We start from the raw sequence: 26,109 nt of genomic DNA, 5'->3' as shown, positions 1-26,109 counted from the left end.
GCACAACCAAGATAGAATCTGGGAATCAACAGGTATTTGCACAGTATTTCCTATGTACAGGAGATGGTACTAGCCACTGAGCATGCTCAAATAAGTCCTGGGGGTCCATGGTTACAACGCTCTCACCTTGAACCGTCTTGGGTAAACTTGATCATCTTGGACAAACAGAGTGTAATAATATAAATTGACACATTGAGGTCTGCTTCTGCAGAGAGTTCTTAGATACTCCAGAATTCTGATGATGTTTGCTGAATGTTTTCACTAATTTTTTTGTGTGTGTAATTTAACTGTATAGAAAGCACAGATTTGAACCCAAAGTGTGAACTCATTTTTTGATCTGCTGTAAAAATCTCAAATTGGTGTGTCTTGGGACATACATCAGCATCTTAAAACTTCTTTTCATTTGGAGACTTGCCTTCAATGTAAACATATTTCCTTTTAATTAAGTGTGCCAGCTGACAAAGTAGCTACCCACAAACCAGGCAGGAGTCAAAAAAAAAGTAAACTGTTAAAAGATGTCATCTTGAAAGCAGCTGAACATCTCCATTCTTGAAGAAGCCTCCAGCCTAAGGAACTATGAGAACATAATTAGAGATACATCTGGGCATTAGCCTCCTATCTGAAAAGGTCACACACACACCTTCCATTGGTACTGGTGATGCTCCATCATTATGTTCTGTCCTCACTCAGTCAGCTTCCACTGGTTACCAGATGGCCACGATAATGTTGGTATCCTTAACAACTGTCTCATGCAATTCCCTGTAGCATGGTAAGGGCTTGAAATAGTGAGCATTTTCCCCTTTGGATAAGCAAGTGACATATCTGGGAATTACTCACAAATGCCCTGATGGTATGGTTATAGAGAATGATGGCAAAGTGGTCCATGGAGCCTAAATTCAGCTTGATGTTGTGCCAGTGATAGGCTACCAAAGAGGGGTGTTTGCCATATCTCAAGCTTAAGATGAAGGAAAGATTCATCCATGCAGAATATGGTTTTTATAAATAAGCACTGGATATAATGAGGTGTAAATAAGCATTAAGATCATTGCACGAGAGAGCTTTCTTAAAGTTGCTGAACTGTTCTCCTGAGTTAAGTTGGTTCTCATGAAGCTCTTTCAAAAGGTTGCTTTGGGGAGTCCTCTCAGCATGGTTCTCTGAGATGTGCCAAACTACCAGATGGATTTGAGAAACATCAGAAGATAGTGGGTATGGGGTAGAGGGGAGGACAGAGGAGGTGGATGTATCAATCAAGTAGGGAATAGATCACACTGTGAAAAACCCCAAGAAAGGTTTCTTTTCTGCTTATATATCCATTTAGGATCAATCAGGGACTTGGCTCCATGTTACTCTCACTCTAAGACCCCGACTGGCAGAGTTGGCACTATCTGAAACATTACAGATGTCCAGAGCAAGGGGAAGGAGTGAGTGTGGTCAAACACTAGCTCTTAAAGGAGCCACTCACTTCTGTCTTATTTCATAGGCCAAAACAAGTCACATGACCACTTGTCTCCAGTGGACCTGGAAGCACAGTCTTTCCACAGGACCATAAAGAGAACCAGAAATATTTGTTGAATGGCACTAACAGCCACCAGAGTGGACAATGATACTCTTTAGGCTCATGGACAGCTCTTGGGAGGTAGATTACCTTTGTCCTCAAGCAATGTAAAATTGTATAACCTCCCTCCCCTCAAAAAGAAAAGGAGCCATACCAGAGTGCAGAGATATAAGCATAAAGAAGCTCAACAAAATTCTGATTTTTCCTACAATGATGACTTTAATGCTTAAAATATATATCTGACTCTTTCAAAATAGTTTTCTTTGGTTATACTGCTTGCTGATGACCCCAAAATTGCTTAATCTGTCTATAGGGTTTTCCCTCTCTACTTTTTCATTTCTGTACAGGTAGCCTCAGGCTTTTCTGTGCAGCTGGACTGGTAAGGTGGGGCTGGAGGGTGAGTGCATTGCCAGCCTGTAATGAACATAAACTGGTTATAAGAGTCTTGTATTAAAGACTATATTTTCAGTACAAGACCAGAAGGGATTATTGAAGATATGCCATGGCCATGACAGTTCTTTGTTGGAGGGAAGAGGGTAATGGAGGTGTTTTCTTGTTTGTCTAGGAGAGGACGAGGAAGAAACGAACGTGATAGTTCTCAGCTACCCCCAGTACTGCCGGTACCGCTCGATGCTGAAACGCATCCAGGATAAGCCATCTTCCATTCTAACGGACCAGTTTGCATTAGCCCTGGGGGGCATTGCAGTGGTCAGCAAGAACCCTCAGATCCTGTACTGTCGGGACACCTTTGACCACCCAACACTCATAGAAAATGAGAGTATATGTGATGAGTTTGGTGAGTCTTTTTTTATTATTATTCCAATGTGAAACTTGTGCGTGCATGCCTACTTGTTTTCAGTTCTTATGAAGAGCAGTGATGGGGAACAGGGCTGATTTTCACAAGCCTAATGTGCCCCCCGCCGCCTGTCTCCCAAATTATTGCGGCATAAGGCATCAATGCCTCCTTGGCAGCCTCTGTTTACCAGGGTAGAAGATTATCATTTAGAACTTGTTCAATGTAGAGTCTGAAGTTGCTTGGTTGACCTTGAAGTTGGACTTTAGGACAGGAAGCTTTCATGTTCTTTCTCAAAAGGCTCTGACTATTCAGATTCTGATTTGCTATTTATCTGATCACTCACTTTTCAGTGTTATAAGGAACTGCAAAAATGCGCCAGTTGCAACCATTTCAGTACTATATGGTGAATAGACAGATAGATAGATCTTTATATATACATATATCTTTATACACTGTGCCCACCAAAGATGGATATATGTGCACATACTTTTATCTGCACCTCTGCCTAGCTGATCAGTCATTTGTCTCTGAAGACAGAAGGGAAGGAGGAAAGATATATCACCAGTGTGGAAGGCCTTGCATGATGCAGTGCGTGACTGGAGGCAAGCCAAGATCACATCTCTCACATTTTTACTCTGTTGAAGGGATTGGATCCTATCAGTGGTTCTCAGTGGCCAGAGACATCAGAATACTTTGGGGGTGCTTTTTCAAACTACGCATGTTCCTGGGAATTTTCAGACTTACAGAGACGTGAACAACCCCCACCCTCACCTTCTCCCTTCTCTGGGAACCACCACTGTTGACGACCAGTCTAATGACTGGCCCATGCTGAATTCCTCAGGGTACCCAGATTAAGAAGAGGTTGAGATTCTGGCCCACAGAGAGCACATGGTCCCTTGTGCTGGTATATTCCTTGACTCTATTGGCCAATATTTTCTCAAGGATCCCTAGTTTGCAGATTATTCAGGTTCAGATTACTCCGTTTAACCATTACAGGCCTCAGCATGGTTTTGGAAGTCCACCATGGCATCTCCAGTTTGACGATTCCTGACTCCAGTGGCCCTGTAGCTGCTGTGGGAGGGATATTGTGAGTAGGTGTGTAGGCAGGGGAGGGGTGAGGATGAGGGGATGGGAAATGGTGATCCAAGGAGGAAGGGAATAAAGAGAGGAAGGGGACCCGAGTTCATTGCACATGACATTGTTTTTACAAACTGTTTTTTCAGATGCTTTTCATGGCTCTGCTTGTCAAATGACTGTCAGTCTGTAAGAGTAATAGTACTTACACAAATTATTTTTTCCTTCTCCCAAGAATTTGTTGTCATATTTTTAATATTCAAAAAAACCTTTATATTCAACTAGATGGATGTATCCAATGTATTTTTTTAAAACACTATCTCTTTTCAGATCAGCATTTACAAATCTTCCCTTTTCAATAATTTAATTTCGAGTTTTTCTTCTGTATGCCCACTCCCGTCCCCCCATCCTGCTTGGCACTAAAAAGGCCCCTAAATTCCTAACACAGAATAAAACTCAAAGAATGCTTTCCCTCCTTTAAGAGTATTCAAAATTAGAGTTTCACAGTATAATATAATGAGAAAATGTTTCAACCTTTTGGGCTAATTTAGGAGTTATTAGTCATTGAGTTCCAAAACTGTTGCATTTAGAATTGGTAATGGAGAGAAGTTCCAGTTTAACAACGATCACAATGGTTAGGTTACTAAATTAGTTTTAAATGTTCTCACAAACACAAGCATCTGACTTTTGAATGTTTTCCTGAACTTTCTTCTGGTGTAGCTAATTTTAATGCTGTTTTTCTTCTCCCGCCTCTTAAAGTGAAAGCTTTCTTGTGGAATAAAGGTACCTTTAAAGAGCTTCTAGATGGCTACTTTAATAATTAAAATATTAGAATGTTTTAGTTATATTTGTACTTTGAATAGTCTGTATTTCGTAGAATATTTTCATTTTAGTAAGTAACCCCTCCCCCCGAAAAAAACCTTATTTTGGCTTAATTTGAACACCTTCCCCAACCACCCTCCCCTACCTCCCACTTTTGGTCATACTCTCAGTTTCCAGAAAATACCCACTTAAACCTCCAAGTGGTTGTATTAGACAGAAATCAGAATGAGTTAAAGGGTTTGTTAAAACATGGGGTTGGGTTTCTCCAACCAACTAACAGTTGGTGGAAGAACATAAATTTAATTAGTGACTAGCATTAAACAAATGTTCCGAATATTAAACACTGCCAGGTGACTGAAACACTTCTGTCAGATTACCGCGAGTGCCAAGGGGCCCGCAGACGAATTTCTACACAGTGTATATTCTGTACCACACGTTCGGTGACTTCAGTAATTGGTCCAATGTAATTTAGGTAACAGTATGCCTAGGCTGTAAAAATCAAATTTTATTAGCCATATCACCAGGTGAATGAATGGTGGAGCTGATGGCAAAGAGTTTATAGCATTTAGCAGCTACACCTTTGACACGTGAAATTCATAAATTGTCATAAAATGCCTCCAAGGCCCTTCTCAAAAGGATAGTGTCTACTTTCCTATGATTAAATAATGTTTATTTTATTAACTAATATTTTTTTGCTTTCTTCTATTAAACGGAATTATGGAGTAGGGCTGGGAGGGGGGCGTCCAAAGGACAAATAAAACACAGTCCCTTCTTGTTTTGAGGATTTAAAATCTAATTGGGGAAGACAGGATTAACGCACCTGAAAGGTTAACTAATGTTACAGGAAAGTCAGTGATTAAGTATTTGGTGAGTGTAGCAGAAAGCAAGTGCAGTAGGAATTTCGCACTGGGGTAGGGGTGGGAGAAGTAAAGCGACTGGAGATGTGACCATGGGGAAGGTCAGGAAAAGCCTTGTGGAAAAGGCAAAACTGGATCTGGTTTTGGAGGATGGGGCGAGAGGCTATTAGAAAACTTTTAGGATTGACTCTCCATCTTAGAAATGGCTGCCTCCACCCTGGATCAACTACTTGCCTCTCTTAGTTTTCTTCGTCCTTAGTCATCGCCCTTAGTGGGTTTTGCCCTCAAGATGAGTTTTAAAAATGGTCTGATGCCCTCTCTGCCAGGGAGGCCTGAATGTGAGTCGGTGGACCAGGGCTGGGATGAACCTAGGCAGTGGCTTTGGAACTGGAAGTGGGTGTTCCTTCGGGGGCAGGGATGCCCCACGTTTTCTCCACGTGCTCTATGCCTTGCTGCCCTTCCCCGGGGCTCCTCTCTGAAAACGGGCTTTGCTCTGTGTGGTAGCTTTGCCCCACTGCCCAGGCACTACCCCCTCCCCATTGTTTCAGTGTTGTCCACTGAATAAACAAGTTTAATTGCACAATAAAAGTAAGGCATTGAAACCTACCAAGAGTGCCTATAAATAAATTCTCCATGGAATTTTATGAAGCTGTTAAATGAAAAGTTTGATTGGAAACTATTAAAGAAAAATAATATAGATGAAATTTCATCATTTAGTCCCACATTACAGTAGTGTCATTTTGATTTTTATTTACATTGAGGTAGTCAGAATAGAGTAAATATATCCTGATTTTAATTAACTATCCTTTTTACTTGGGAAAGGTTATTTTAGGCTTGAAGGGTTTTGATAGCATACCATCTGCTTTCTTCACTGTGTTTTATTCAAGTCCTTTCCTTGCTTACAGCACTGAGCAGTGTCTAAACCTATGACATAAGCATAAATTGAATCATATTAACGGTAGGTGATTGAAAAGCTTCAGCCTCCACATCCTGCCCGCATTCTTCCATCTTGTCAGTCACGATGCTCTTAAAGGCGATGTGCTCTTTTCTTAGCACAAGAGATCTGACTATTTTTAAAGCTAAAGCAACTGGACTCCCTATTAATGCATTATGAAAACTGGTTGTAGTGCACATGCAATTAGGAAATGAGATTAAAATAACATGCGGGGAAAGTGACATTATGAATGACATTTTTTCTCATAAAAACCTTTACCCTGTGGATAATTCCTGCCCCCACCACCCTGTTAGAATCTCCTAACATAAAGCATTCCCCAGCAGCCCCCCTTGGTTTTACCTTTTTATAATTCAATTTCTCTTTTGTAAAACACATATTGTCATTTATGTTATGTTATTGTCTCTGCTGTAGAGAAAACACACACATGCAAACATTTTGTGTATTTTTCCTGTTCAAACAATAAAATGTCCACCAGTTTGTAATGCACAGTGTTTACATTAACGTCACTCAGATTGATTTCACATGTGGGAAGTGTTGACAGCTAAATCCAAACAAAGGCACACGCAGTACAGTAGGTAAATGGATAACTTTAAGGGACTGGCTTCCATCAGAGAGATTAAGGTGAACTCAATATACATAAATGAGATGGAATCAGTCCTTAGAAGTGGGTGGGACTAAATGAATTAAGATATGCTTCATTTAAAAAAAAATACAGTTTATTTCAGTCTGAGTTTTGAATGACAAAAAGATATAAGTTGTGCTTCTAAGTTTTTTGGAGTTCAGTGTGTGTGTGTATTTCTTGATTAAGAAATGAGATGGAGTTAAAGAAAGGACATGGTAATTAACCTGAAAAGTATGATGATGCATTGGACCGCCATCTTGGTGTTTGGTCCACGTGTAGAACACCATGAAGTCTGACCTTCAGGGAGAAGAAGTTGGCTACCTCAATATTGAAACACATACTCTGCTAATGGTCAGAGGGGACAGAATGGTAGAGTAAAAAGAGTGCTAAGCTTTCAGAAATAGCCCAGGTTAGTTAAGGCTCATCTGTCCAATTTGCTATTCCTCTGAGTGACATAGACCATTCACTTATCTATCTTAAAATTGAGTAGTAAAAGCCCACTTACCAGGCTCAGAATGAGTCTCTATTTACTTGATTTTTTAAAAAAAACACAAAACTCCCCTAGATAAATGAAGATTCTCTGTCGATCCTATACAATGTTAGACCTTAGACAACTTGTAGTCATCTGAACCAATCTTGCTCATTGAAAAAGAAAGGAACCATTACACTAAGGCTCCACACTCTTATTAGAACCTTAATGGAAAAGTTTTCTATTTTTTATAATGTTTTAAAGAAGCTTTTCTGACTCTGCACTGAACTTTCCCCTTCTGTTTCTCTGATGGGTGAAATAATGACACTATAGACAAAAGCAGAAAAAGCAAAGGGAGGGACAGACGGAAACAGAAGAGGAGACAAAACCTTGATGTATGAAAGAAAATGTTGGGCCTATAAAATTATTTTGAAGCATAAAGGATGAGCTGGACTCTGCCTCTTCCCCTCTAAACATCACATGTTTTTCTGGAAATGAAAGGAAAGGCAGTTGTTTTGTTAAGGATCATGGGAATTTGTAAGTGAGTAAACACTTTTTTCCTTGCCAAAGTAGGTTTCATGGTCACAGTGGATTTCGATGATCAAATGGCTTTGTTCCTGGCCCCTGTCCACATGCAGCCTTTTGCTGCCTGCCTGTAGTGCCCCCTGATCTCCCAGATGATAACAAGGCAGACATTTCTCTTTAACCAAAGCCAAGTGGGAAAGGAGTTGTGCCTCCTGTATATTGCTGTATACGCAGAAAACTTAACTTGCAGAGGTCGCACTTTGGAAGACTGCTTCATCCAGAAAATTTTCTAGGTTCTGTTTATCATTAGAGAGTAATTTAACCAAGACTACTTACTCTTGGTACCTTCTCTTTTTGGCTGCCAAAGAAGGGACAGAGAGAATGTTAAGTTCATTATAGAACACAGTAAACCAAACCCAAATAGTTGTGCTGGTAGAGGTGTATTGGATGTGCTCTGTGGTTTGGGTAATGATTAACATACAGCCTTGGCTCAAGACAGTAAGACACAGAGAGGCTAGAGTGCAGACTTCCTTGGGCAGAGGCGTAGGAAGCTAGGGTACCATCTCTCAGGGGCTAGTGAAAAGAACTTTTGTGTTTCTACTGTAAATTAATTTTCAGACTCATGATATATGGAATGAGTAGGGTTTGTGGATTTCTTTTCTATTTTTAGAACTTGAAAGGATACTTTAAAATAAGTCTGGACTCCTTTTGTAGCTGAGTCGACTCAATGGGTTATTAAAAACTATTTAGACGCACGAGTACAATAAACTCTTGTTCACCCCAGAAGAAAGGATCTGTGTCTGTGTTGGCTAATATTTCACCTAGCATTTCATCCAGAAAAGCAAGAAAGTTATATCCCATTACATTAGCAAGATCAACATATTCCTCTCTAGGGTGAAACAGATATTTTTATCAATTAAAAAAAAAGAAACTATAGGAAAGGGCCAGGTCATTGAAAAGATAAATCACAGGCAAAGTAATGGTTTAAGGGCAGGGATGGGAGAATGAAGTTCAGGATGGCTATATTCACTTGATTTTTCAAATCCTCTTGATGAATGAAGGTTCTCTCTAAATCCCGTCCTTCTGTCCTGCCAGGGGAGCTGGAAGGATTAAAGTACAACCCAGTAGGTGAACTGTAGGTTAGTCTCTCTGGGGATGCTTAGAGCCCACCACAGTGCTAATCCTGTTCCTGTAATCCATTCATGCATTTCACTAATACATGTTATACACCTACTGTGTACCAAGTACTCGTTTGGTCCTTGTGCACACAATTGCGAGTGAGAGAAAAGAATTTCCACCTTTCAGGAATTCACACTGTAGTATGTGGAGAAGGGAGTGGCACAATTCAGCATAGCCATAGACCATACCTCATACATATAGATTGTACCTGCCAGGATTGTTGTGAAGATTAAGTGAGTGAATGACTTAAAGCACTGAGATACTATAGGGTAAGTGCTGCTTAAGTGCTCACTGTTACCCAGATCTTTTTGTACTTCTTGCCCCACCCAACACAACCGTCACCACATATCAGGTCCATAGTGGTTCTTCAAAAGCTACCCACAAGATTGTTTCACACCTAAACTGCTGGGAATAGTGAGGTATCATTTGCTACAGAATATCATTCAACATCCGTTCATTCTAGAAATACTTGTTTGTTTGTCCTTCTGCATGGAATGTGTTTTTCCAAATATCATGGGTCTGGCTCCTTCTCGTCATTCCAGCCTCAGCTCGGCTGTCTCCTCCCCAGGGAAGTCTTCTCTGACCTTTCCCTTTGCCCAAGTCCAGCTGTATCCCATCATGCAATGTAGAATTATCTTCCTATAACTCATCACTATCGGATATTAATGCCAACATTTGTTTCTTTACATGTATATACTCTGTGACTCCATCTCCACCCATACCATAATGCAAGAGCTGGAAACTTTTGTCTTGTTTACAACCACGTGCCCAGGGACCAGAACAAGACTTGGCACAGAGTAGATATGTAATAAATACTGGTTTAATGAATGAATAGATACATACATGCTGTATGTCAATATCACCGCTCTCCCCTGTTTTACAGATAGGGACATTTAAGCATGGCAACATTACATAGCTATCAAGTGGCAAAACCAGGACATGAAGCTAGACAGTCTGGCTCAGCATCCATACTCTTAACCATTACACTAGACTGCCTCTCAGGGTGGACCCAGCTCAGAAAGGTCTTTCAAGTTTCCTGAAATAAGGTTGACTGGAAGCAGATAACTGATCATCAGATCTCTAGATAATGAATGCACAATAGGTTTTACAGGATTTAGAGGGACTGGTATGTGTTGGAGTGGTTAGGAGAAGAATAATCATAAAGATTCAAAATCTGAAAACCACTGGATTGGGATCAAGAAATTGATGCCAGCCAGTGTCCTCTCTTATATATATATTACACCAGTCTACCTGCTTTAGCCCTTGCAATCCTTTGGTCTCTTTTCAACATGCCAGCCAGGGTGATCACCTCCCTGTTCAAATCTCCCCAGGCTTCCCATCTCGTCAGAGAAGTAGATATAGATGCAGAGCTCTTCAAGTGCTGGACCTATGGAGGAGTTGAAAGAGACGGATAGTAAACTGCCCTGTGTTCTCAGGGACTCTTTTTAAGACATGGGATTGCGATGCTGACAGGACTTTCATTATCGACCTCTCTGTAATTTTCTGCTTAGAACTCATTGGCTTTCCCAACTTGGCACCCTCCTTTAAAGGAAAAAAATTATAGGTCTAATTTCAAAAATTGTAATGTATGCAAGCTTTCCTGCTTCTGTCACTTCTTTATTCCTGTAGCACATAAATCATTTCCCGTTTTAAAATTAAATTTTGCTTGCCATGATTTGGTAATGGGTTTTCGAAAGAGGCAGAGGAGCCAAGCTCTTGGCACCGGAGCCGGCTGCACTGCCTGCTCAGAAAGCTTCTCGTTGCTGGCCGGCCTGGGCCTTGATGCCATCATCTGGACTTCATGCTCCCTTTGGAAGTTGCCTAGAAATTCTCTCCCTCAGAATCCCTCCTGTGAATGGCCTTTTTAGCTTTCTAGTCTGCATTTAGGAGGTCTAAAGAACAGGCGGGACTTGGGCAGAAAAAGACTAGTGTGTTCAAATGCTTCTTGGGTACTTATCTATTCATTCATTCATTCATTCATTCATTCAGCACCAACTCTGTTTAAAGCAAAAGTCCAGGCATTGTTGGGATATTGGTCTCTTCTCTCAAGATACTTAAAAATCAAGTTGGCTGAGATAAAACACAGAGCAATGGTCTGCTACAATTATTATCCATGACCCTCTTAACAATCCTGCATTTTACTATGAGTGACCTTGCAGTGACACAGCTATAACACCGTCACAGACCTAGCCTGTTGCTGAAGTGGGAGCTGGTGCCTTCACAGCCTAGACGTCTGACCCCAGTGGATGGACTTTTCTACCAAAAAGTGACAGGAGCATGGCGCTAGGAGTCAGGAGCTATTCTGATGTCCAAAGGAGATGATATATGCCAAGCTTTGTAAATAGGGAAGCTTTGGCATATAAGCAACACTGAAAGTTAGCCAAAGGCTCACTGAGGAGGTTAAAAGGTACTCGGGGAGGGCCCGCATGTCAGGGGAGGCCTTTAAAAGAAGTGCATCTTCAACTGGATCTGGAGGGATTGAAAAAGGAAGAAGTTATTTCAGGTGAGGAGGTGGAAGATAATCTGGACTTTGAAGCTCAAATAAAAACATTGTTTCCTCTGCCATTTTTAGCTTTCAACATTGATGAGAAACAGCCTCCCTGAGCAAAAATTTTCTTTTTTCTTCCTAAAAAATGTTCCCCTCCCTTGAGAAAAGCACATGCTCCTGGGTCCTTGTCTCACAGGCTCCGTCATGGTTAGGGCCCAAAGGGAGCCTCTTGGAGGAAAAACCATCCTGTCCATTATCAAATGGGACATGTTCCCTTGGGTATATGAGAAACAAAAGGAGAAACACCAGCTTTACATAGGGGTTAGGAGTGAGGTGCCTGCTAGGTTTCTTGGCTGTTTTAAGGGCTGCTTCTAGGCTGAAAGAATTGCTTCAAAATAATCATATTTAACATCCTGCTCCTTGTTCCTTCTGTGTTAGTCAGTACTTTTCCAAAGTTGGTTTTTCCTTCTGCTTGGTATTTAAGTCAACAGATTCTACTGCATTTCTCTTCACTAGATTCTAAGTTCCAAGAGGGATAAGAATCATGCCTTACTCATCTCTGTATTAACATATGTTTGTTGAAATAATATAAAAACCCTGCTAGATTCCAAAGGACTTCTAATCTCCATTATCTTATCTCCTGTCTTAGAGACAAATATTTCTTGATCTTAAGCATTAAGCTTTAACTCATTGACAGTTGACTTAATATTCAGGGAAAAATGTCTAACTCAAAGGAACTCTTTTTTCCCCTCAACATTTACTCACCTTTTCAAACCAGAGAACATTCTAAATAAATTAGTCAGTATCTTTGGTTGAAGATCGTTCACTTGTTATGAGGTTTTACAAACCCTGGAGTTGACACAACCTAGAAGGCTGTTCTTTCAGAAGGAGTTGAAGAGCATCCTTAAGATAGGGGAAATGGTAATCAGAAGTCAACACAGAGAGAACTTTCCAGCCTTTAACCCACCAATAACAAAATTCACTGTGGAAACCAAGGAACAATGGTAGGGCCATTAGCATACAGTACATTGACCAGTTCTAACAAAATATGGGCTCTATGGATCAGGAACATAATATATTACTGTTCAGGCTGGAATCGTATCAGAAAGTGTTGGGAAAGAAAAGGCTCTGCTGGTACAGTGTTCAGTATTAGGAAGATTACTTGGTGGATGGCACTGAAGCCCCACCGATACTTCATGGATCACCTGCTTGCCCCATGTTATTTGTAGATGAGGATGAGGTTTTCTGTCTCTCAGGTGAGCTCTGTGGAAGATCTTGGATGAGACAATTTCACAACACACAGGATTTAGCAGTTTACACTTTCTTCCTCCCAGCGTTAGACGTGAGCATTAGCTCTTTAAAACAGCAGATAAACTATTTTTATGAAAGTATCCCACACAGTGCTAGTAACTGTATCAGGGAAGCAATCCCTGCCCCACTCCAGCACATATAATTCCAACTAGTTGGCACTAGTTGGTTCTCCTGAGGTCTGTCTTTGCCACAGCCCATATGACAGGTCCTGTGTTACAGAGAATGCAGTTCTCTATAGTTCTTAGAACAAAGGAAGTTGAAATGGGTCAGGACTAGAACAAACATGAACTAATGTGGAGCCCCATTAAATTGTCTTGCTGACCCTTGGTGCCAGTGCCATTTGCCTGAGCTGAGGAGGTGGACTCAGAGATGCGGAGAGCGTAGCCCCACCCCTGGAAACTGCTCACCCTACCCTCAGGCCTGCCACTCACACCTCACGGGAGGAACCTTCTCCACGTGGAAGAGCACTCCCCATACTATGCAAAGTGCTTTCCCTACTCTTCAGTGTCTTACCAGTGAACAACTCTATCACCAAGAGGACAGGTGTCATTGACCCCACTGGGCAGCTGAGGAACTGATCAGGAAAGTCGGTGGCCACATATTAGTGTGGCAGTTGTGAAACCAGAATGGGACTTGGGCATCAGCTTCTCGACCTGTGTTCTTAATGCCGCCCCCCCTCCCAGAAGTGACCCAGTGCTAAAGGACAAGACATCACAGCTGCAAGATGGTATGGGGCAAAGCCTAAATAACTAGAATCTTCAGTGAACTGGGTGCTCCTCACCCTTCACTCATCCCCTTTATGCAGTATTTCAAAAGGGAAAACAAAGTAAATGGTAAAAAAAAAAACAGTTCAATGTTTTCCAAAATAGTTTTCTCATTATGAAATTATTTCCACTATGAAAAGTACAAGCAGAATAATAATAATAGTTGTTACTCTTTTCTGAGCATGTACAGTGTGTCAGGCCTTATGCTAAGTCCTTTACTTACATTATCTTACTCCTGGGGTCTCCTCTGTAAGGAAGCTCATATTAACGACCACGTCACGGGAAGAAACAGAGACTAAGAAAGGTTACATCAGCCTAAAATCACACAGCTAGTAAGTGGCTGGGCTGCATTCCAACTCAGGATTGTCTGGCTTCAAAACTGGTAACTTATCCAGTGTTTGATACCGCTTCCCTAAATAGTATCAATAATCTCATCGGTGTTTATCTATTTCCTTGCAGTCTTTTTCCAAAGAATTTTTATTTACTTGAGAACATTTTCTATACACAGTTGCTGTAGTTTAAGTTTTAGCTATTATAAAATAAGTGTTTCCCCATATTATTATGAACATTTTTAAAAACACCATTTTAATGGTCACATAAGACTCATAAAAGGAATTTGTCAGGGTTCTCATAGCCCCTTTTTATTAGAAGTTTATATTTTTCCTCCAGGATTTTGCTTTGTTTTGTTGCTTTAATATATAATGTATAACTAACACTGTAATTAATATCTTTATATAAAAGCTTCAGCATTCTGATGGTTTTGTCTGGGCAAATTCCGGGAATGCCTTATTGCCAAAATTCTTTTCCTTCTAAGCGATAGCAGAGATATCAGATCATCAGAGCCTGCCGCTGGCTTAGTTCACAATTAGCCCTATCTGCTGAACTTTTTACAGCTGGGGTTGAGGACACTAAGAACCAGTGTTTGGAATGAAGATTCAGAGTTTTGCATGGCTCTAAAGTATAACAAGAAGAAAAGTTTCTTCAGTGAATACAGAGCTGAGGCAAGAAAGTGAGCTCAGAGAGAAAATTTTGCATTGGTGTCAATCTCCTGAAGAACTTACTAAAAATTTTATTTTTAGTCTCAAACCTCTTGAATATGAATGGGTAATGTCCTGTTCCCAACATTTTAATCACACTTAATACTGAGACTCAGTGCTGTAGGAATGCCTAAAGTTGGGATTAGTGGCAATGGTAATGTAGAATGGCAGTGGACAAAGTAATTACTACCACCAGCTCCTCCTTTCTTTTTTTTTTTAATTGATTTTGTCTACAGACAGAGAGGAAGGAAGAGAGAGAAAGAGGGAGAGAGAGAGAGAGAGAGACAGAGAGAGAGAGAGAGAGAGAGAGAGAGAGACATTGATTTGTTGCTTTACCTATCCATGTGGTTGAGTTTTACATGGGCCCTGACCAGGGATCAAACCTGCAACCGCTGCGTATCCGGACAATACTCCAACTAACTGAGCTACCTGGCCAGGGCTCCTCGTTCCTTAATTGCTTTTGTCCAGGTGTAATGGAGGAACCACCAAGAAACAAGTGGTAGTGACATGAGTTTTTAGAATGTGGCGAGAGGTCACAGCAGAAGGTAGGGAATATCCTTTTTTTTTTATAAGTTATCAGAGTTTTTATTTTAAGTTTTTATTTATTTATTTTCAGAGAGAGAAGGGAGGGAGATAGAGAGAGAGAGAAACATCAATGTGCGGTTGCTGGGGGTCATGGCCTGCAACCCAGGTATGTACCCTGACTGGGAATTGAACCTGCGACACTTTGGTTCGCAGCCCGCGCTCAATCCACTGAGCTACGGCAGCCAGGGCTGAGAATATTCTTTGGGCAGTCACAGGCTCAGGTAAAAGGACTTGCCTTAGGGAAAAGTGCAGAGCCATGATTTTGGAGAGACACACTCCAGGGCTCTTAATTACCAAGAAATTAAGAAAAAGCACAATGCACCAGAGAAGGCATTTGACTGGAAGTCAGGAGAACTGGGTTCGGAATTGGACCCTCACACTGAATAGGGAGCTTCAGCCACTTAGCTAACCCCCTAGCTCTGTGTCTTGTATGAGAAATGGAAGGTTGGCCTGAATTTTTTAGCTTTTTTGGATTTCAGCCTCCTTTGAGAATCTGATGAAAGCTATGAATCTTCTTGTGAAAAAGTGCATACAAATATCATCATCATCCTCATGGCTTTGAAGAATATTATGAGCAAAAATTGATATATCAAGCAAATATTGAAAATTCTGCATGTATTTTTCAGAATTTATAGACTATGTAAAACCTTAGATTAAGAACCCAGACTGAATAATCTTTAAGATCCCTTTAATCTTTCTGTTCTCACACACGTGTATTCTATCAGGGAAACAAATAATGGATTTGTCATGATTCTCTGTAAACTACATTTTGTTAACCAGGATGACAGTTCATTTCCTAAGCGTTCTGGCTAATTAAAAAATAGTACTAGTAACAGTAGCTCATACCTTCTGTTGAGAGTGGACTAATGTCAGGCATTTCATTAGGTGCCTAAATATCGTTTGTGCCCCTCAGTGATAACCCATTTAATGAACTGCGAGTATTTAATGTGATTAATCACCTCAGGGAAGGGCTTAGTGAACCCAGCTTTACCATTCATTGAGCACTCACTATATACATCATCTCCTTCAATTCTCACAACAATACTTTGAGGTAGGCATTATTACCCATTTGGCAGATGAGAAAACTGAGACTCAGAGCTGTTTAAGAAAGTCCAAAAGCAGAGCTAGTTAAGTGGTGGGGCTGGGATTCTAACCAACTCTGCATTTCATAGCCACTGCTCTTACAGGGTGTGTTCTGCCCTTTGTAGTAGCATGTTAACTACTCCAGTTCACTTCAATAATGATCATAAGAATCAGACTCAAAATTTCGGGGACTTTTGCCAACTACATAAAGCAGTGTTTCTACGGGGTAGCAAGCTACAGGCTTCACCTTCACCTTTCACCTGCATCGTCTCTGCTTCCCCACCCCTGAACAACATCCACGTGGTGCTTTGTGTGCGTTTCAGCACGGCCCATCCTCTCAGCCTGCTCTGCCATACACTGAGCGAGCGCCTGCTGTGGGTGAGTGCTTAGGCCTCAAAGACTGTTGAGTTTGACAAGGTTTGGCCTTCAGTGAGTGTAGCATCAGTCCTGATGTTCCATGCATGTGCACCGCTGGGCCTGTTCCCCTAGGTCACCCTGCTGATTACAATCTAGTTTACCTCAGGCAGGCTATCGCCCGTGGGCCACATATGGCCCATTGCCTTTTTGAAGAGTTTTGTTGGAATACTGCCAGGCCGCACTCATGTGCTTGTGTCTTCTTATCTCTGCCTGTTTGTGTGCTACAAGGGCAGAGTTAACTATACTCCACAAAGCTGAAAGTATTTGTGCTCTGGCTCTTTGCAGAAAAGTCTGCTGACCCCAGCTACAGACCAAACAACCAGGCAGTATATTTCATCCTATCTAAAACAGCTTTGTAGCCCACATCATTTTTGTTTGTACCTCAAAGAAATGAAAGGCATTGTAATTATAAGATGCCATCAATTGAGAGACCACCAATTCTGGAGACATTGAAATGTGAAAAGAATTGTGTGTCTTTCAATAACAATTTGGTGTTTTCAGAGATGTTTTAGAGACATATAAAAAATGTAAATATGGATTGTCTTAAAGACTATTTTCCCTTTCCCGTAAGTCAACCAGTCTGCCGACTACCCATGAAACCTATAATAACAGGTTTCATGGGTGTGATGGGACCCAGTGAATTAGAAAAACTCTGGCTTTTTGGCATCTGTCTTCCCAAAGACTGTTCCTATTAATGAGTGGGAAAATATTTTGGCATTGTTCTCTGAGACTGTTTTCAACTCCTATTAGTATAAATATTTAGGGTGTTTCGGTACAGTGGCTTGTGTGGCAGTGAAATTGTTAGTTCTTTTATCTTGGGGCTGGAATATTTAAACACTGTGCGTGTTCTTAAAATGTGTTATGAAGTTGTGTATGAAAGCCTTTGTAGTAGTTTGAAATGGGAAGCTTCTCAGATGCTGCTTATGGTCAGATTTTTCCCAGTCTGAAAAATATGCTAATTACATACAAGCCTCCGAGGAATGAAAGTAAGCTCAATATCACAATTTTAAACTCCCTCAAAACAACAACGAAAAAGACAGTATTGAGGGGGAGGTAGTGACTGATGTGTAGACACTATGTGCCTCGTTTGTGGGCGCAAATCGACCATTGCGCGTACACTCATTCGCATATTCACGTAAGCCGTACAGGGAGCACCCGTGTTTGAGAATATAAGTCATGGAATTGTGTTTCATTTTTTTTCTTCAGAAATAGAAATTTAGGGATTCTAAGTCAGGTCCCTTATTATTTGGCTAATTCAGCTGCAGAGCAAGTTATTAATGACCCCCAGATGTTGTTTATAGTGATTGGGTATTTTCAGTTGAGAAATCATATTTTCTTTTTTTTTGTGCAAGTGATATTTCTTAATATGCTGTACAGCATTTGAATGAAAGTTTGGTGGCAGAACAGTTTGCATGTCCCATGTAATTGTTTCTGAGTGAGCTCTTCATTCTTCACATTTTTAGCTCTAATTGCTTTTTTTCCCATATGTCTAAAAATAAATATTTGCAAGTTTTGCATTCTGCTACTCATTGTAATACATAAAATATTTGTACACTGAGCAAAATTCACTGATAATGTTCGCAATGAGCTATTTAGAGAAAGTAAGGTTTGTATGGTAAGAGGAGATAAAATACGTTTTTATTAATATAAATGCCAAAGAAAGCCTTTTATCATATTTTGAAAGAATATTTTTAAAGGAGTGGCCAGATTATTTGACCCCTGGGACTATTTAAATAGACTCAGTTGGAAAAAGAGATCCAGAGTCAGAAATAGTCTGTGTTGCTATATAATGGATATTTTAAAATGATCTTTGGAAGGTGGAAATTAATTTTTGATTATCAAGGACAGGGGCCCCCTATGTAGATTATCCAAGTCCCTGACTTCCTGGGCAGGCCTCCTCTGCCGTTCATCTGAGTTTATTCCAGCTCATTAGCACCTCCACCCGAAGGTTGGCAGAGAAAAGGAGAGGAAGAAAAAATGAAATCACTCCTGCTCCTCTTAATGGCCTTTGGAAAGAATGGATCATGAATGAAATAGAAACCAGTGGGAAAAATAAGCTATTGGATTTTCTGAGTTTTCTTTTATTCTTGCTGTTCTTCGTCAACACAGATAATCAATAGTTGGCTTAAAGACTTTCAAATGAACTCTATATCGGAAGACTTTATTGCTACAATAGCAATACCATTATTCTCTTTACATTTCCAAAGACTGATTGAATTCCGGAGAGGTAAATATTGTCTGGTCCCCATGTTGGCATGTTCCTGAGCTGTTTTTTCAGGGGGCAGGGGAGGTGGTTATAAAAAAACCTTCCTCCAATCAGTTTCTATGCATAGAATCTCCCTCTCCCATCCCCATATCCAAGGTAACAATCACTGGTATGTGTTCAGGTATAAACATCTGCTTGGCCACCCACCACCAGCCATATCTTTTGATCATGTCTTATGATCCTGACCTGGCAATACTTTGCATTAATGAAAGTTGGCAGGTTTTATCTTCCTCATCATGTTTGCTTCTAATGTGTTGTTATATTTACAATTCACCCAGAACAATCTGTGACAAACGTTCGCTTGTATCGGAACAGCTGCCGTATTTATACCACATCTCAAGGTTCTATTAGACGTGACAATAAAGTAATCCTTCGGCGTTTGCATTACTCAGCCATCTTTTTGATATGTACTCTTTCAGGCATCCTGACTACATGCATCTCAAATTTCAGCCCCTCTTTTGGGCCACCATGCAGCCCAGAGCTTTTGAGCTTTGTCTTGGAAGCTCCTTCCATCAATCAGAACACCAAATTTACATTGTTAGGTTCCCTGGAGGTGTTAGAGCTCTGGATTCAGCAATTATTGTGAATAAGAACCTTGCAGCGAGGGTGAGTGCCAACATTCCAAGTGCAAACACAATGGAAAAGAGAAGTGGTTTATGTTAGAATATGGTCACATTCTTCTGATTAAACCCACTCAAAAAAGACAACATTGTAATATTTTCCAATGACTGTTTATCATGAATTACGTCAGCCTTCGTTTAAATTGCTATTATTTCTCCTTAATGCTTCTTGGTGCCTGCATAATTTACAGCACTGGCAGCCTCGGGACTATGAAACAACCTTTCACAACCAACACACAATAGTAAAGAACATGGCGTTTTTGTTGTTAATTATTATAGGACTCCTTTAACTTTTACAAAGTGACATAAAATATTGTTGAGGTATTTATGGTTCCAGCTACTTTTACATGGATCTATTTTGCTTCTGGCTAGTTCTTAACTAAAGCAATCATTTGCGGTTATTAGGCCGCCGGAGATATTATGTCAGAACTGGTTTAAGAGTATTATTATGTATCACATGTCATACACTACATGTCAGCACTTGAGGCTGTCTTTCAATAAAAACAGAAGTAATTTTAGTTTCTGCTCTTTTAGGGATCGGCGATTTGTAAGCTAACCTGAGTTCACTCAAAGGTGCCCCAACTGCTGGGGAGGGAGCCTGTCTCAGCCTTCCCTCATATGCTGTTAGTCTCTTTCCTGTGGATTTAAGACCTTTCCAAAACAAACTTTGGCAAAGCTTTAATTCAGAGTGAAGATTTGCTTCTGGGGAGCAACAGAATTAGCAAGGACTGGTTAATTGCCCGTGGCTGAGCTGGTTTTGATTTCCCCATTTTGTGGTTTGTCTTACAGATTTTCTAAGCAATGGGTCTTCTCGTTATGGCTCTCTGAAGGGAGGAGAGCCCGGCCCATAGAAGACCCTGCCTCACACGTGCAGAGTCTACCCTCACATTCTGGAGTGAAGTCTTGGGTGAAGTTTGATAGAAACAGAGAGGATAGGAACACGTTTGAATTTCCACAAAACTACACTTCCAAGCAAACTTTGAATTAATATGTCACTCCCCTGGGTTCCAAATACTATGCATATTTTCCAGTCCTTGCTTATTTAAAGCAAGAAAGGAAGGGCGTGCCAGAAAGTTTTACAAAGAATGAAAACACATTAATGACTCATGTGAACAATTACTGATTTTCTTAACATATAATTTCTTAATTACTGTCAACCAAAATAATTCACATGATAATATTTCCCCTCCCCTCCCCCACCTGTGTTTAGGAGCCATAAAATAGTGATCAAAGAGCCTGTTTGATCCGTCGCAGGAAAGTTTAACTCCTTAATTCTTAGTGGATTGATGGGCCCCTGACATTGGATATTCTTCAGAATAATCACCTCCAACACAATGGGCAAAATGAGCTTTCCAGTAAAACAAACAGCTTTGAAAAGAGCTCAGGGGCATTTTCTTTAGCTTGAATTCAAGGAGGAAATTGTGACTTTTATGAAACTTGCATAAATTTACATGTATCCTGTCAGAGTTTTAAAATTAGACAACATGCCTGAATGCCCTGGAAATGAGTCTGCCATCCAGATTTAGAGTGCTTTTAGCTTTTTTAATTAAAGACATTTCACAAGCCAACCCCAGAGAAGAAGAGAATTAAGCATTACATAAGAATGTAGCAAAGTTTAAGACTTAATGAGTGAATATTATCAATTTATAAAGGAGATAAAAGGTGTGAAAGGAGCAGTTATTGGGAGTTTTCTGCATTTTTTTAATGTAAAAAATGGAAGGAGTGAAAAGGCCAGGCTGCCATTTGCTGTAGCCCTCATGCTGGAACCGGTTCAAAGCTCCCAGAACCGACTGTGGGGCTGCGAGGCTTGTTAATGAGCGCTCGCGGCAGCGCGCTGGGATCATGGGTTTGTCACACGAATAAATATATGTGTGTATATAACTCGGGAGATAGAAGGCAAGAGTCGTTGCTGCCATGTGCTTGTGAGAAACCCAAAACAATTAAAATCATTCTAACGACCGCACTTACAAGACCTCAATGCTGAGCCCTACAAGTGCTCATATTGAATTCTTTAATAACCGCTGATAGTGAAATACGAGTATACTTATTGAAAATTGTTTTTAGCCACACATGTTATACCATTTTAAAAACTTAGACTAAATACTGTCAGCCTGTGTTTGCTTTCCTAGCGTGTTATTCATTTATTGAGAAATCCAGAATGTAAAACATCTGGGAGTAACGTGGTGTGTGCGAAGTCATCTTCAAAATGTGTATATTTCAGAACTTCTTTTGTGTATTTATTTAGAAATATGGGAAAATTCTGTAAACATGTTCTGGAATATATGTAGCATTTGAATATGAAAGGGAAAGTTGGCATAACTAAAAACCCAAATTTCATTTTCTATAAATATTACTCTTGTTAGAGGAATGGGTTTCTGAAATTAGAAGATTCAGATTATGGCGAGTGGTATTTATAGCGAAGGATCTCTCTCTGCCCTGGACTGAACGTGTGAACGAGCAGCGTCCATCTAGCCCTTTCTGGAGTGTGATGTGATGTTTATGTCTAAATAGAGGAGTTGATTTATTTCAGCATTTCAAAGCCTGAGCTGGAGCCGCACAAACCCGATGGTGTAGACACAATAGAGTACCACCAGAAGGGCCACACCACCACAGCGTTCATAGCTCCCTGGTTCTGTTCAACGATTAGTGCCTATAGCTGGGCCTTTGAGAAACTGGTGCCATCCACACAATCAAAATCGTTGGCTGATGACATGACACAGAGAAGAGTCAGAGAAAGGAAGTTATTAATGATTTGTAGTTTTCTCGTTTTGGGAAAAGTAGAAATAAGACCCAATATCACATAGTTCTCAGTTCTTATAAATTTCACATTTTTGAACCATTTTAGTAGTGTTCAAGCCCCAGGGTAATTCTCCTGCCCCAGGTTCTCCAATCCTCTTCTTTTTCTGAAATAGAATTCCTTCTTTGTGATATGAGCAGAGCTTATAAAATTAACTGTGTTGGTGTAGTCCAGTGCGCTGGACTAGATGAAGTCAAAGATCCTCCGAACACCTCTTCCTTGAGATTCTAAAACTCATTCTATGGGTGAGGTCCTCTAGACAGCAAATGGGTTTCCAGCTAAAGGACATTCTCGCTTTATTTTGACCCACTAGGGCATGAGGTCCTTTGAAAACCTTGCCACTTTCCTTGTGCCTCACAGACACTGTGATTCCTTATTTGTGGCTTTGGCTCTGGGCATGATAGGACTTGAAGGCCATCATCAAAGAAATATTAAAATCAATGTGTTTTCCGTGAGCAAATATCTTCTAGTCTTGTAAAGAACTAAAATGACAGAAAGTGGGTAGGAGCATACTTCCTAGCGAGGACATTGACTTAAAGTTTAAACCAAGCCCCACAGTGTCAACAATCCACAGAGATCTCCTATAACGGTAGGATAAGGTTAAATTTGTTCACCGACCAGGGCAGCAAAACCCACTGAGCCAATGTCACTCAATTCCCATTTATTTTCTTAAGAGTTTAGATGAGGTCTCTAGATCAAGGAAATACCAAAAACAAGCCAAAGAGACATGCCTTTGAATTTATCTCTTTCTCCTTCCTAGACTTTCAATACACTGGGCAAGTCTCCCACCCCTTTTCCAGCATCAACGAGGTGTGGCAGAACTACATGGTGGTAGATGATTCAGAGAAGACTGTTTTGAGGATTTTAGCCCACTGATGTTGGCCAGCTCACACCCATTGATAGGAATAACTCTTATCTGCTTGTTAAAGTAGCACTGCTCTTTGGATGTGTTTTGTTAGCAGATAGTTGAATGTTTGAAAGTAACTGAATGCTTATTAGAATATTCATTAGTTCAGACTGCTCATGGGTTTGCACATTAAATTTAAGTGCGAGATCACTTCCCCACAGTTACTCTTTTGAGTATCATTCATCGTTTATAAATGACCAGCCCTGAAAGAAGTATTGCTGTCTTCAGAGTTCCCTATACACATGAGTCCTTTTCTGTCTACTCACACCAACTTGACCAAGTGTCATATTTATACACATGGGGGCAGGTCATTGCCAAATTTTGAGGCATATTCTTATGCTAGAAAAATGAAATACTGATGAACTGAAGGGATTGCTCAGCTTCAGGTGGATTTGGAGGGGGAAGAGGCTAAATATTTAGAGCAGACCATCAAATCAGAAACAACAGACTGTGGTTCAGAACAGGAAAACAAGTGTGTGGGGGGAAGTAGGGGCAGGGACAAAGAAGAATGAGATGCCTGCAAATCCAGATAGAAAGACAATGAGATATAACACTGATCAAGTGAAGGGAAGCCTTACTTATAAGATTAACAGGAATAATACTTTTGGACAAAGTTAAGGGGAGTATTTCTGATCGCCCATTCAAGCCACAAATATTTATTGAGTGGCAGCTGCTTTGTTTTGAACTGTGCCCTAGGCACATTGGAGAACACAGCCTATTTTGGAGAGCAAGTAAATGTATTTGAACTGATGAATAAAACAAATTGTGCATAGAAGAATAAAGAGCTGGTCTGCTGTGAAGACTACATGGAATTGAGAAAAGATAGTAATTACCACTAGAGTGGTCAGGGGAGCTTCCTGGAAGATCTTGAACTTGGAGGAGGATAAAGGAGGCTTATGTATGCCCACACTGTTTGGCACACTCGTGTTGACAACTTTGAACCTGATGAGACTTTTTGTCACACTGCTAAGGGAGAACAGTCAGAGCCCCTGGTCTTTATAGCCTACTGGGATTAGTGGAGCTGTGGGTGAAATAATCTACAGGACACAAAGACACTAATCCATGGAGATAAAACCTTTGCTTGGAGATATGAGGGCTCTAGGGGTAGTTTTTCATACCAATGCCCCACCTGCCTTCCAAACTGTACAAGTGATTTTCCTTGTTCCTCCAAGTGGAGTGTCCTTCGAGCGGATAGAGGGAAATAATATGAGCCCATTACCACAGATGCAGAAACAGTGGTATTGGGTCTCTGGGGATAAAAATATGTAAGTGGTACTGGTGAAAGAGTCTGGAGTAAACCAGTACTTGGCTCAGCCACTGCTGCTCTTCTTGTGTTCCAGTGATGGGATGCGGAGCGCTCCCGCTTCTTTTGGCCTGTAGAAATGAACCCATCGCTTTGCCATGGCTGCTGTCTACTCACCTTTGGGTAATAGACAATAAGTATTCATGAAGTTTACCCCCAGGTTTTTGTAATGCTTGTCCATTCTGTTGTTGCTTGTTTGCTCTGTTGTTTCTTGTTCATTCTGTTGTTGTTTGTTAAGTTAGTTAACTTTATTGAATTTTCTCATTTTGTATACAAAAATAATAACACTTGTTTTATAACTTGCTATGACACTTGCTATGACTGGTTGTCATAGGAATTAGCCAAGATAATGTATGGGAAATGTTTGCATTCTAGTGTAGTGGTCTTAAAATGATAGCAATAGTAGTTATGGTCAAGGTCACACAGAGATGGAGCTTGTGGTGTACCCTCTCCTGCTTCACTCCATTTGTGTCTTGGCTAAAGATAAGAGACTTCTTATCATCTTCAGCAACATCCACATAAAGATACTGCAGAAACTGACTGAAGTGCCTTCCCCCTCTGCATCAGCAGCTCCTGGTTCAAGCCTCAGTTTCCTTAGCTTTAAAATAAGCCTGACAACCCCCTCAGCACAGTGCATTATTCACCCATCCATCCGTTCTTCTTCCGGTTAAGGTCATCATTCATCAGTTCAACAAACATATCTAGGGAGAATCTGTTATGTACCACATATTGCATTAGACCCTGAGTCAACCTTAGCGAATTAAACAGACATAATCCCCTCACGCTCCTGAAGTCTAGAGTTTAGGTATATGATGAGTAAACAAGTAAATATGGGTATTTTTATACATAGTCACACGTATGTACACACACACACACACACAATTATATGCCATGGTAAGAGCTACAAGCCCCAAAAGGTTGCTGCCTGGATTAAATGAAATAATGTATATGAAAATGCATCAAAAGCTACAAACCTTCAGAGACTGTAAATACTGATGGATGCAACACCTGCTGCCTTTGTGGCAGCCAGTGGCCACTGCACGTGCTCAATGCCTGAGGCTTCATGGTGGCACCACGGCTTTTTTTTTCTTTTGGCTTATTTCAGAAAGTAGAGTGGAAGGGAACCTTTCTGTTGGGTTTATAATAGCAATTACAAGCTGATAAGGGCAAACCATTCATCAAATGATCATACCTCCAGACTTTATCTCTTTGGGTCAAATGTTTCCTGATTGATATTGACTACCATATCTTAAGCAGCTTAAAGTAGATAAGAAGCTAGAAAAGAAATTCCTTTGAAGGAGATTTGATGAAATTATGTTTTCTGATTTTTTTTCTTTAAGGAGAGAGATTAACTTGTCATTATTCTTCTTAAAGAATACAAAAGCTCCCAAACCACTGAGTTGAGGAAAATCCAAAAAAGTTTTCATGGGTAGATATTGCCTGAGTTCCCACTGGATGTAAATGATCACCTGTACTGATATTCTTTTTTTGTTGTTGTTGTTTTGAAATCATTTGGAAAGAACTTTCAAAATATTGAGAAAGACCCTGTACCAAAGATACTTAGGAATGAACAATTATTCCAAGAAGAGATAACCCCTTGATTAGTATATATAAATACTCTACTGGAAACAGTGCTATAAGTAAATGTCTTCTAGGTTAAGTATAATTCATTGTCAT

At 40.4% G+C, this 26,109-nt stretch overlaps 1 protein-coding gene across 1 annotated transcript in view; it reads left to right on the top strand.

The window, feature by feature from the left end:
* The window catches only part of ARID5B (AT-rich interaction domain 5B), a 178,592-nt gene that overhangs the window by 87,094 nt on the left and 65,389 nt on the right, over window positions 1–26,109 (top strand). Inside the window, exon 4 of the mRNA XM_045841939.1 lies at window positions 2,121–2,351. Within this exon, the coding sequence (XP_045697895.1) occupies window positions 2,121–2,351 (231 nt within the window). The remainder of the gene's footprint in view (window positions 1–2,120; window positions 2,352–26,109) is intronic.

Source organism: Phyllostomus hastatus, unplaced genomic scaffold (genome assembly GCF_019186645.2).
Source record: "Phyllostomus hastatus isolate PE091 unplaced genomic scaffold, TTU_PhHast_1.1 phas_contig_38, whole genome shotgun sequence".
Classification (NCBI taxonomy): Eukaryota; Metazoa; Chordata; class Mammalia; order Chiroptera; family Phyllostomidae; genus Phyllostomus; species Phyllostomus hastatus.
The sequence above is the reverse complement of the archived record's forward strand: the minus strand, read 5'-3'. Positions and strand labels throughout refer to the sequence as shown.